Source organism: Molothrus ater, chromosome Z (genome assembly GCF_012460135.2).
Source record: "Molothrus ater isolate BHLD 08-10-18 breed brown headed cowbird chromosome Z, BPBGC_Mater_1.1, whole genome shotgun sequence".
Lineage (NCBI taxonomy): Eukaryota > Metazoa > Chordata > Aves > Passeriformes > Icteridae > Molothrus > Molothrus ater.
The window spans coordinates 39847228-39860559 of NC_050511.2; the positions used below are offsets into that span (position 1 = coordinate 39847228).

Sequence of the window (13332 nt, forward strand, 5' to 3'; positions counted from 1 at the left end):
TAAATGCTCTTATATATACAACGTATATTTACACCAGAGACTTATGAATTCATAGTAAGTCAATATTACATTAAGAACACTACTGTGGATATAACACATAGCTCTATATAGCTTTCTGTAATAGCTAAACAAATACTAATTAATTCTATTTTACTCCATTTCTACTTTTTCAGCATTTTTCCAAATGCCTTAATGTATTTCAACTTTCTTGTGCTTAATGTGCTTTCTCGTGTTTCAACCTGAGAACCTGTGAATAAAGAGACAACAAAATTCCCCTGAAACTACAGAAATGGCACAACTTCCTTTAGTAGATTACATCCTCTCAAAAAAGGGTGCAAATCTACATCCTTGGATCCTTGGACATTCAAACAAACCTCAAAAGAAATAAACTTCATTTGAAATCCTGTCCCGGAGAAACTTTTGGCCAAGGCGCTTTGAGATCTATAGTCTCAAAATAGTGAATATCTGCACAGATTTATCACAAAGTCTCTCATGTCATCATACAAAGTGTTTTCAAAAGATCTGGTTGGCAACCCTTTTTCTTCCCCTCCTCACTGCAGCATTTTCTTATTTGTATGATGATAATTAGGAAATATTTTGTGGAGCGCCTACCTACAAAAAGCTGGCTGTTGAGTTGCAAACGAATATGTCCATCAGGTGGAGCACTTTGAGATCTCTGAGGAAGCTGATCTATTTGCAAGGAAGCCTCTTTGACATTTCGTTCAGCCTTCACATAATGCCACTGGTTGTCATTTAAGGAATTGCGTGATTGCACTATGACTTCGCTAGGTCCATTTCCCACGTCAAATGAAAAAGCCACTTCATATGGAGCTAGAAAGAGGATAGCAGACATTTAAATTATTTCATAATTCATTGAGTCACAAAATAATTAATAGCAGAACAAGATACTTTAAGGTTTAGCCTACTGTTTCATGGAATAAGATTGACTGTTTTAGAGGAAGAGTTTACTGCAGACGCCTGCTGCTCATTCTTCACACTCACTGACAGCAAGAGCAATGATTTATGCACCACATAGAAACCAATCAGTTTGGAGACCCCTGGAGAGCATAGTAGTCAAGAAACAGTGAAATGTGCTAGCTTTGCAATTTTTCAGTTTGGATGAAATGCGTCTCTTGATTACATGTTAATTTATTGCTGTTGTTAACTATATTTAAATTATCACAACTGTAATCCAACCAGCATCTTCTACTGTCTATTCATTTTTTTTATTTATTCATATAGCCTGTACAAACATCAGAGAGAAGATTTTGATGTAGTTTATAAACTTATGATTTAAATTGAGTTTTTCTCTGAGCAACTTTCACATTACACAACTTCACAGTTTGCCTAGAAAATCACTGAATCTTTGCAGGTCAAAATAAAAAGATGAGGCATATGTCGGAACACCAAAGATCTGAAAATTGTGAATATTCTCTCTGAAAGTCTTTCTTTTATATATTGAAAGACAATCATGTATGAAAAAAAAAGTATTCTTTAGATAATGGATAGCCATAATTTTGTATTATTAAAGATTTAATTAAGGATTATAGAGAAGATTCCACAAATCCAAAAAAAAGTTTCCTATTGACATCATTGAATTCTGACAGAAAAGGAAAAAAATTAGGAATCAAGGGAATTAGATGAGCTTCAAACAACATTTTAAAGATTAATTAACTGAAGTGGAAAAAAATATTCCATGCAGTTTTTTTTACTTTCTTTTCACTTTTAAAAAAGACATTAGACATTTTAAAACATTTAAATCCACTTTGGTCAACCTTCAGACTGAGTAATGTCACACATTTGCAATCCTTTAAGCCCTAAATCTTGTTGCTATAAAGTGTTTTTTTATAATAGTTGAACCTAAGACAGAAAAGTAAAATGGGAAATACATAAACCATTTCACTTACTAAATAAAGCATATTGTGCAGTCAATTTAAAAATGGAATGCCTTCTGTAATAAATGACCTCCTCTGCATAAAAATCAAGTTTTACATAATAATAAGAGATAATTGATATCTAAACACAGTTCCTCAGTAAAATAAATTAGCTTTAGGATAAATTTCTTTTCTTTAGAAAAAGCTGAGAACTCACTCTCTCTTATACAGGGGTAAAAAATAAAAAAAAAAAAACAACCAGAAAACAACCATACAGCAGGAGAACAAAAGCAACAGAAAATCCATGTGACTGGCTAAAAAGAATTTCTACTGAATGTTACCTTCTGCAAAGAGGTCTTTGTAATCTTCTGGATACTATTGGAATTAAGCCTGAAAACACAAGTTCTGCTTAGAACTCAATGAATGGGCCTATTGAATAACGTATCACAGTGACAGATCTGATAAATAAAGTCACTGTTTAAATTTTAAAGGCAAGAAAATGCATAAAGATTTTGAAATAATGAATTATGTTAGTACCACTAAAAAATTCATATAATCTTGAAAAAAGGGAAGCAAGTCCCTGAAGTTCCACATATGAAGGCTGAAATTACAAGAATGGGTTCATGGTTATCCACTGTAGTGTCTGAAGACTAACCAGAATATGTCAGAGAAAGTGAAAGATACAATCACTTAACATTCTATAATATTATAAGAACAATACTCCAAATTTGAAAGAAAATTTGGTTTTATAAGAATCACCAAGAGAATATGCCACAGGCATGGAAGGATGATACTGGATTCTAAAATATATTATCTTGCAACAAAGGACACATGCACAGAGCACTTTGGTCATTTCTTAGGTAGCAAAAGAGAATGCATCCTGGACTTCTGGCACAAAAATATTTTTTGGGTCCTACATACATTGATGTCACTTAAAAACTATCCAAACATTGCAAGAACTCTTGTAACCCTAATGCATTCAAACACAGGCAGAGGACAACTACAGAATGGCAAAGGGGAGTGGAAGTTGATGGTAGTCATGGAGAGTGGTCAGTGGCTAGCTGTGGCTAGAACAACTAACAGAAAGCACAGCTACAGAGAACCATCCAGAGTATTGAGTGTAAGCATCATGTGCAGAAGCAGAAAGTGATTACCAACTAATATGCTACAGAATGCAATATCCTAGCATTTTCCACAAAGGAAGCAGTTGAACTGCGCTCATCCTGGACAGCAAGTTGCAAATTTGGGCAAAGGTCAGCTGTAGTTGCATATTGCACGGTTCTGAACTACTTCCAAAACAACTGCAGATGGCCAGCCAAATCAATACACCATTGTGTTTCCAACCCTACTTTAAATTTCTATTTAACTCTTTGGAAATAAACCTTCAGTGAGGATTTAATATAAAATACACAGACCTTTGGCTAGAGAATGTAACCTTTGGTCCTGAAGTGTTTAGCAGTGTGAACTTTTCAGTGTTGAATCAGCTTTGTAGCTTTCAACCAATATTTCTGCAGTAAATCAGTAAATCAGGAAGAAGTTCAACATGCAGTTATAACTTATTGCAAAACAAAAATAAGGGATCGAATATCTTCTTTGAGACAAGTATCTTCTTTTACTTACCCTCTCTTTTAAAATACAGTTAGGATGCACACACCATTTTTGCAATAGTGTTCTAGAATGTGTACACAGATGCACTACAGTGTCTATAACTTCATAAAACCAGCAGAATAGCTCTAAGTCTCACACTTCGTATTACATTTCTGGATCTGACTTTTTTGTTTGAAGCTAGACTTCAATGTCTAAAGAACACTACCCCATAAATAAAATAATTAGATATAAAGTTTGAAAACAATCAATATATTACAAAAAATAGTTTTCCTAAGTACTGAATGTCAAATGTTAATGACATGATAAAGTTTTAAACGTTTTCTCACATCATCATCTTAAAGAGCAACATCTGACATTTACCTTATTGTTATTTATTATTACACAAATAAAAGATATTAATTTATTTGAAACTATTAGTAGTACATAAGTGTAGGTTGGTAATTTAATTCACATTTTTAGGGATGTGGAGTTATATAATGATGAAATATAAGTCATCTTATACCATATGAAACGCTCAAGTTAATTTTTTTTTTTGAGAAAAATACTCTTGATGGAAATATATATTGCTCACCTCTGATTGATATTTTCCACAATAAAAGCAGACAATTCTGGGTCCACTACAAACAATCCTCCACTTAACTTAGATTTGACATACAAAAAAGAGTGGGTCTGTCTACTCAACAAATTAGGGTGTTTATGGAGATGAAGAAATATCTCTATATTCTATACAATAATGAGAAAACTCTGCTTTTTTAGATGCTGAAATTATAGACCAATTCAGCCTTTTGCTTTCTCTCACACCTCCCTATTCATATAAAGTCATTTAAACCCCATAAGTATGCAGTGGTTTTCATGCTTATGAATGAATGGGACAAGTGACATGAGTCTGTCTTCATATTATTATTCTGAAGAAAAACTTACAGTCTTCTAACAAATGTCTGAATAAATTCAATTCTCAGAACCATTCCTTTAATGCTTCCATGATTTAACTGTTTATTTTGAAAATGGAAAATAATTTATCAGACAAGGCTATCATCACTGCTTCAGAGAGCCTCCCCTGAAGTGCTGATCCAGTACATTTTCTGTATTGCATGACACTGAGTTTACCTTTAAACTGTTCACAGAGATTTAACAGAAGGCAGTTCATACTGCCAAAAACCTGGCAAAAACAGTGTTGAAAACAGGGTAGTTTTCAAGTACAGCACTATAATATGAGATGATGAAACACAATTTCATTAAACACAAACCAATATTCTATAATGAAACTAACTATAGAAGGTGTTTCCCTGTTTGTTTCATTAACATAAGATGTTAACATGGACCAAAAAAAAAAACCAAGAAAGCAGAGTATTTTATTTTTTAATAAAAAATAGTTAATGATTCTATAGCAATATTTTGCAAAACGACATATATATTTATTTGTACTCTTCTCTAGAAAATACTGGAGGCTGATAACAAAATCCATTTGGAAAAAATGAGGAACTGTCTAATCCCAAGTAAAAATTGTTCTAATAGAACAATTTTAGACAACTCTCAGAGTCACCAGCCAAGAAGAAGACTTTTCAATTAATGTGACATTTCAAATTAATTCAAAAGTCTAATGAAAAAATGCTTTATCATTTCAAATACTCTCCTTTTCAATAATGAGCAATATAAGAATAATACATTGGGTCAACTAAGATAAAGGTTTCATTTTATGTTGGTCACCTTATGTCAGATTTAGTGGGATATTTAATTCTCTGTTATGCCACAAAAATTTATTGCTGCTTTTAAGTCTAACAATTTGTGTCTGCGCAAACAAAATGAAAAAAAAATTGAAGAAAAAAACCAGAAAGAAAAAAGATGAAAATGTGTGATTTAAGATACTGTGGCACAAGAGGTCTGAGTCACACATGGCGATTGAGAGAGTCTTCCAGCAGCCACATATAATGCCTGGTCTTAAAATTGGGAGGAAAAGAATTTGGTGGTAGAGATGCACTGAACACAAGAAGTAGAAACAGTCTTAGCAGTCAGGGGCTGATTGCTGTGCTCTTAGATTAAGAAATCCCCGGGGCAGAAAATTTCTTCAAATGGATACTTGTTTAGTCTCAGTGCTGTAATTTTTTCCAATAATGATAAAGATTTGGTAATAGCAGTAGAAGTAAAAAAGGTAGAGAATAGTTTTTAAATACTCCTCCTTTAAATTAAATGAAATCCAATTTTTATAACAACAACAACAACAACAAAACCATCAGTCATGTTACTTACACTGCAACTCTATCCTTATGAAGTCTTGAATTCCCAGGTTCTCTAAAAACACTCCTGAGGATGCAGTAGTTTTAAAGAAAAATGAGACATCTGCACTGAATTCTCCATGGAAGGTGGGGAAATGCAGGTAGGATGACTCTGTGTTGAAGGAAGCTGAATTCCAAAATGTTCCTGGTTAAGAGAATGAAAAGATGATATATACAATGTTATCTAACATTTCTAGTGTAAGTTTTATAACTGATAAACAAAAGAAAATTCCCAGGTCTAAGAATGGGTTGCAGTGCTCAGAGAGTCTCACATCCACAGAAGCTTCCCTATTAGCTCATAACACAAAAAGGTATGCATTATTGGGAATGTAGAATAACGTTTCACCAAGAATAAGGTGCTTAGCTCAGGCAACAAAAAAACAATTATTAGGAAACAAAATTAATTTCATCTCAGCTGGGAAGTCCAGTTATGGCCTGACGTATCCTTTCATGAAGTAAGCAAACATAGCAGCTATGAATGAAGTACTATACCTACATTAAAGTAGTATGGCTGAGGGAGCTGTTTAGCCTGGAGAAAAGGAGGCTCATGGGGACCTTGTTCTCTGCAACCGCCTGAAAGGAGGGTGTAGTGAGGCAGAGCCCATTGTCTTCTCCCAGGTTACAAGTGACAGGATGAGAGGAAATGGCCTCAAGTTTAGATTAAATATGACAAATATTCTTTTCACTGAAAGGGTTGTAAAGCATTGTAACAGACTTCCCAGAGTGGAGTCACAATGCATGAAAGTGTTTGAAAAACTTGTGGATATGGCACTTGAGGTCATGGTTCAGTGGTGAACATGGAGGTGGTGCAAGGCTGACAGCTCAGACCTTTTATTTTAAAGGTCTCTTCTAACCTTTACAACTCTAGGATTAGTTAGTACAAGCAATAACTATGCTTAACTATTATTAAATATATATTTTACATAACACGGAAAAGAGACTTGTTATTGTTGTAGTCCAGTAAAATTTACCTGATATCTCAAAGAATGCAGGACAAATATCCTTGCAATTACTGTAGAAGAAATCAAGGAAGTAAATTGGAAAATTTAATAAATTAGCATAGATATTTTCCTGGTTTTATTTATTTTTTAGTAAGCATCCAGTCATGATTTGCAAGGTTTTTAAAATGCTGATGTAAAATCTCTAATATCACCTTCTTCTAATAAGGACAAAATCTTCATTTATGGTGTTCAACTAGAAGTACCTAGTTAAAATCTTTACAGATATATCAGTATTTCTTTATTAAGCTATATTGCTTTCTAAACAAAATGAGACATGTAATATTTTCTTATCTAATTGATCAAGCCTATTGAATATTCTCTTGATAATGTTGTGATCTCACTGTTATAGTTATGTAGAACTGTAATTCTTGCTCCAGCCATGTTCTGCTTTTAGGATGAGAAGGGGGAATCAAAAAAAAGATTTGAAAATTTCTTTCTTCCCTGCAAAATCAAACCTTATTATGCAGTGTATATGGAGGCCTAGTCCACGGCCAGTGAAGTAAAATTAAAGTCCATTCCCTCATTCCAGCAGAGTTTTTACCATTTTTGGAAGAGTTTGGAACCCAAACCTAGAAAACCCTAGAAAAGCAGCATGGCAGGATTTTCACACATATTCTGGCAATTGCTCATTATGACTTTTGACACCCGGGAGTACTGCCAGCTATCACAAGTTAAAGCAGCCATCGGGATAACATTTACATGGTAAGGCAGCTGTGAACAGATGGCTCGGGCTGGGAGGGGAACATGTAGCTTTGCACCTCACTCTGCTGTGCTGCCTTATGGGCTTCTTGAAGTTGCCAACCTGTGAAAAGTGCCACCAGACAAAAGCAGCAGCCTTACATATTGGCATCAATTTTAAGCCCATGTTCCTCAACTGTGTCAGGTCATGGCTCCCACAGAGCAAACTTCACAACTGTTGTGACTAACAGCTGTGTATCACAGCTATTTAAAAATAATGGGCTGGCTGTTACCAGTAATTCAAACACAATAGGAAGTTTAATACTGTAATTTATACAAAATTGGTACAACATTGTCAGCAATTAGAAAGGAGGCAATAGGGGCAGTAACAGTCCAGTAAAGTAATGATACAATTAGTTTCAACGAAGCATTTGAATGATATTTGTAAATCAAAATGGAGTCCTTGGGGGAGGGCAGGGATAGGAAGTTTTATTTTTTCTCTCTTAATTTAGTGCCTTTTCTTGTCTAACCATTCTTTTTCTTAGCTCTGAAAACTGTGTAATTTATGAATGTAAAGATGCTCTATCAATCAAGCAGCCTAAATACAGGCTTAGGAAAAGTATATTACAAAGTATCTGATATTGTTGTAAATCAGGGTGGGAAAAGAATTTCTTAACTTTATGGGAGACTGTGAGCATCTGGCTCACAGTCTCCCATTTAGTTTTCTGGAACTGCCAAACACCATTTTGTTGGGAAATCAATACTATTTAGCATTTTATCTAATCTGTAAGACTGCAGTCTTCCTATGAATAAAAAGAAGGAAAATCCTAATATAAATTATACATTAAGTTATTTTTTTTGAAAAATATACATATGTTTTTGGCATATATCAACTAGCCTTACCAACTTGAAACTGTAAAACAAAAAAAAGGGACAATAATAACAAGAAAGATAAATTAGCCTTCTCAAAACAATTGTGCAATTGCAATTCATAGAGCTCTTCAAGTTCCTACTCAAAACTGAAATCTGTTCATCATTTGTGTCAATTACTTGTCATATCTCTAATGGCTGCATCTTCATTCTGCCAGCAGGGACACAGAGTGTTGAGGCAAAGAAAATAAAGATCTTATGTTGCCAAACAGTATATTTTGTACTTACTTTTTTTTTTTTTTTTTTTTAAACTGTAAGTTCCACAGATAAAAGTCCAGAAGGGAAAACTGTGATAATCTAGTTCAATGTCTGATATAACACAGGCTATATAAATTCCCTGAATCAGTAATCAGAGTCTTGTCTGAAAAGGAGAGTTAAGCCTAGGAAAAATATTCAATTGATTGCATTAAAAATGTCAATTTATTGAAAATTTGCAAATGCTTTTACTGTCAGTTTGTGCATATGTATGTATTCACATACAATGTAGCTTCAAATCCCAAACATTAAATAAATCCTGATTTTATTTCCTGCTTTCAAGAACATTATTTGAAATTTCTTCCTCTGAAACTCTTTTTAAGTTTAACACATTACCTCAGACTATACCCAAATTCAGCAAAGGGATTTAAATGCTGTCACTAAAAAACAAACTTCAACTTCTTTAATGCTATCCTTTAACCTTACATTCTCTTCATATATGTAAAAGTGTAATCACAGACTTGTATTAAACCTCTTGATTATGCAGGAAGCTGCAAAGAGGACAAAACAATGTTGATTAGACTGAGGTTAGGACAAATATGAATTAATAATAGTTGATATAAAGCTAAATAAGGGGGAAGAGTTGAACACACGGTTTACAAATACTTCTGCTATTGAAAGTAAAAGACATGTCCTGATTTCTCAGGGTACTGAAGAGAGATGAAACAGGCTTTTTTTGATAAATTAGAAATTTACTGTGCTGCCATAATGAAGGTATTGCAAGTGCTTGATACAGTTAGTCTCTGTTACATCCAAAGCTCACAATATTTCTTTTTTTATTTAAATGTCAAACAGAGAACTCACATTGAATGGATTATCTGCTTGCATTTACATGCTTGCACTGTCACTCTGCAGTTGAATTTACTTTCTTTTTATTCAGCCAAGTAAACAAGATCCCATCAAATACCTTATTAAAGTTTATTGGTGTCCTCACCAGTATTACCCTTATCTTTATTAATGTAAATTCCTGCTGAATGGTATATAATCTTTACAATGTATTATATTATCTATAAATATGCATTTATATTATTTTTTATTAAGATCTAAATCAACAATTTTATTTTTGGCCCAAGAATTAGTCTTATGCTGACAGATTATAATCACCCATTTAATATACATAATTTTGGCACATTAGCTATATTTCAGTATTTTGGATTTATTTTTATGTCCTAACACTTACTGGATATTCATAGTCATAAATGAGAATATGTCTACTCAGCCCTTGTAATGAAAAGAACAAGAACAAAAACCACCCAACATAGAAGGGTGGGTATTTTTAATCTACTCCCACTAACTGATGCTATTGGAATTTATTCAACATCTAGCTTTTACTTCAATAATGACAAAAAAATGAAGATAACTTTCTTTTTTCATGAAGACCATAGAATTTCTGTCTGTTAATGTACCAAAAACTTTGTTCATTCTCATATGCTTCAAAATCTTTCCTGTTGCTCTGCTCAGTTGATATTTGTTAGTGTTAATCTTAGCTTTCACTATAGTTAGATATATTTTTCAATCTGATACCTGCAGTCATACCATACAATTTATTAAACATATTGTAGAGCAGAAAAGGGATTATAGAAATGAATCAGTAATAAATCAGTACTTCATTTTGAAGGTGACAGAAAAGTGTGAGTGCTACCTTGGCATCTTATAGTAAGGTAACTTTAAAAAAATGCTGAAAAAAATCAATAACATCTGAATGTAATTTTTAAAAACTTCTATAAAATAAACTATATTGTATTTATTTTACTTTTGGATTTTGGGGTTTTTTTCTAATGGAAGGTTACCCTTTCCTGCCTTGCTCTGACCAATATGGTTTGATTTTCTTATAAGTAACATACTTCGTTGAAGAGATCAATCCTTAAAGCCTAAAATAAAGAAGCCAAGTACAGAAATGGAATGTTAAATAAAAAAAAATGAAAACATTAATTTTCATAACAATAAAAAAAAGTGAAAAAAAATGCAACAATAAAGAGCCATCTTCTGCTGAACTGCATTTTATACATGACTTTTCAGAAGCACCCAAATAAGTAAATCTAACTTGGAAACTTAGTCAGTGGAGTGCATGGTTTATCTCAATTCAATTCAACTAATTATTCATGGTTCTACTTTATTTTGCTGTAGGCATTAACATTTTCTTTTCCTCCCAAGTAACTGTTCCACAAGGAATAGATTATTGATGGAATAAGAATTTATGATCTTTTAGATTCAAGTAATTTAATGAAGTACTGAAGGTATTATAAATGCCAGTAAACCTTCTCCTCCATGTTTCTACATGGTATGCTAGTCAGTTATCCTAAAAAACTAATGTCTGTCAGATAGAACAGAAACCTATTTAATAAAAGATATCCCCTGTGAAATACAATTGTATAATTTAATTCTGGAGAGTGACAGAAGTAAAAATAGCAATGATCTCTTTGAAGAGTATTCAAATGACACTGTGAGTCCAGGAATATCTATTCTCCCTTGTTTGACAGCACTTCTGAAAAATGGGTATTTTCCACTTGACCTTTTTCTGCATTCTTCATCTACCCAAAGGTAAACGTCATTAAATGTACATTTAATTACACCCTCATGGGTGTCAGCAAACTCAGGTTAGGAAAAAAGTCTTAACACCAGTCTTCCTTCCTTCTGCAGCTTCAAATTGATGCTAGAAGCAGTGGCCTGGCAAGAGAGTTTAAACTTCATCAATTTTGTCTGGCGTGAAAATTAATATGCAGAACTCAGAAATTACTGCAAGTCATAGCTATTTACATTAACTGTAAAACTGAATATCAAAGAAAATGTTCATTATAAAATCCACTGCTGATACACAATGAGTAAAAGAAAATCTACTATGTCCTGTACTCAGTATTTATTATAACACATATTATATATGAGGAATTATATTAATATATTTCAATATAGTCTACATATTTTATATATATATATATATGCACATATATATATTTATATATTGTATATACATATAAATATATATATGTGTGTAATTTCCTGTGTAGGATAGATCACAGAATCAATTACATTGCAAAAGACTCCTGAGAATATCGAGTCCAACTGTTGACTGGTCACCACCTTGCCAACTAGACCATGGCACTGAGTGCCCCGTCAAGTCTTCCCTTAAACACCTCCAGGGATGATGACTCCATAGCCTCCTTGAGCAACCCACTCCAATGCTTAATAACCCTTTCTATGAAAAAATTCCCCTGATGTACAACCTGAACATCTCCTGGTGCAGCTTGATACTGTGTCCTCTTCACCTGCCACTGGCTGCCAGGGAGAAGAGGCCAATCCCCACCTGGCTACACCCTCCTTTCAGGTGGCTGCAGGGAGTGATAAGGTCTCTCCTGAGCCTCCTTTTCTCTAGGCTAAACATCCCCAGCTTCCTCATCCTTTCCTCATGGGACTTACCCTCTACACCCTTCATCAGCCTTACTGCCCTTCTCTGGACTTCATTATATATCATGCTATAAAATATTTATATGGCAATTTCCTAATATAGGTGATACATCATATATTATACATCATAAAAATATTAAATATATATATAACATGCCAAAATTATATAGTAACTTGGTTTGAGATATTTTATTATATACACTCATAGAATTTGTGGGTTTTTTAACACTTTGGGTTTATATCAAAATCCATGACACAATTATTTTCCTTCAGAAATTGTTTTGTTTTCTCAAATTTTAGTTCTTACCTCCTTAAATACATGTCTTCTCATACTGTCTTTATGATGTAAATGGCTGAGAAAAATTACATTATTGAACAATCCAAATTAATGTTCTTATTCCGAGGTTTTTGCTGTATTATGACCATGAACTGTTATATTCTGAAATCTTTTCACTGAGCTTGTTTCAGTTCAAAATTGCTTCTTTTTGAAGCCAAATGCTATAAAATTGTATGACATTACAAGAATATTTCTCTGACATTCAGACTGAATTCTTGTGCTTGTTGTCATGATGTTTTAGAATTCTCTATCACAGCTTGTCTAGAAATACTGTGATCATTCATCATCACTGTAAAATATTGCAGCAATTCAATCACCCAGACTAAGAAAATATCAAATGAAGACAGGGAGGTCAATGGGTGCCAAAACTGTCTGTATGTTTTAGAGATTACTCCAAGGAAGCTAGTTGACTTCCATGTTTTAAGATCTGTCACATCTGAGGTCAGGTTATGTAATTAATAATATTTGGGAACTTGGTGAGTAGTGGAATTCAAATTCTTCCCCCCGGTAATTAGAACTACACAAGCTGTATGTATTTCTGTTTCATTGCTGTCTTTGTCACTGGCTTCATTGTCTGTGGCCACAGTGGAGGTCTGCTGTATCGCAGGCTGAGTGAGCATGGTCAGCCAACTGAGGGAGGTGGTAACCCCACTCTATTTGACATTTGTAAGAGAACACCTGCATTGGCCTTCCAATTTCTTTTCCTCTAGCAAAGGAAAACATTAATAAACAGCAGCAAGCATTGTGGAGGCCACCGGAATGTTCAGGTCTGGAGCACTTGTCCTGCCCTTCAGGCAGGAGGAGCTGGGCTGCTTCAGCCACAGGAAGGAAAAGGTTTCCTGGGGAACCTGATAGCAGATTCCAAAACCTAAGGGGAAATCATCAAAGAGACTGATACAGGGTCTTTGCACTGGTGTAAGGGGTGAATATCAAAGACAGTGGTTATGGTGAAAGCACAGAGTTTCAGGCTTAAT

General features: G+C 33.9%; 1 protein-coding gene across 2 annotated transcripts in view; it reads right to left on the reverse strand.

Moving 5' to 3' along the window:
- CNTNAP4 (contactin associated protein family member 4) overlaps window positions 1–13332 on the reverse strand; it is a 205985-nt gene that overhangs the window by 22366 nt on the left and 170287 nt on the right. For both annotated transcript variants that reach the window (XM_036403163.2, XM_036403162.2), the window contains exons 16-17: window positions 5730–5900; window positions 613–831 (exon numbers count right to left, since the gene is read on the reverse strand). In XM_036403163.2, the coding sequence (XP_036259056.1) occupies window positions 613–831; window positions 5730–5900 (390 nt within the window). The remainder of the gene's footprint in view (window positions 1–612; window positions 832–5729; window positions 5901–13332) is intronic.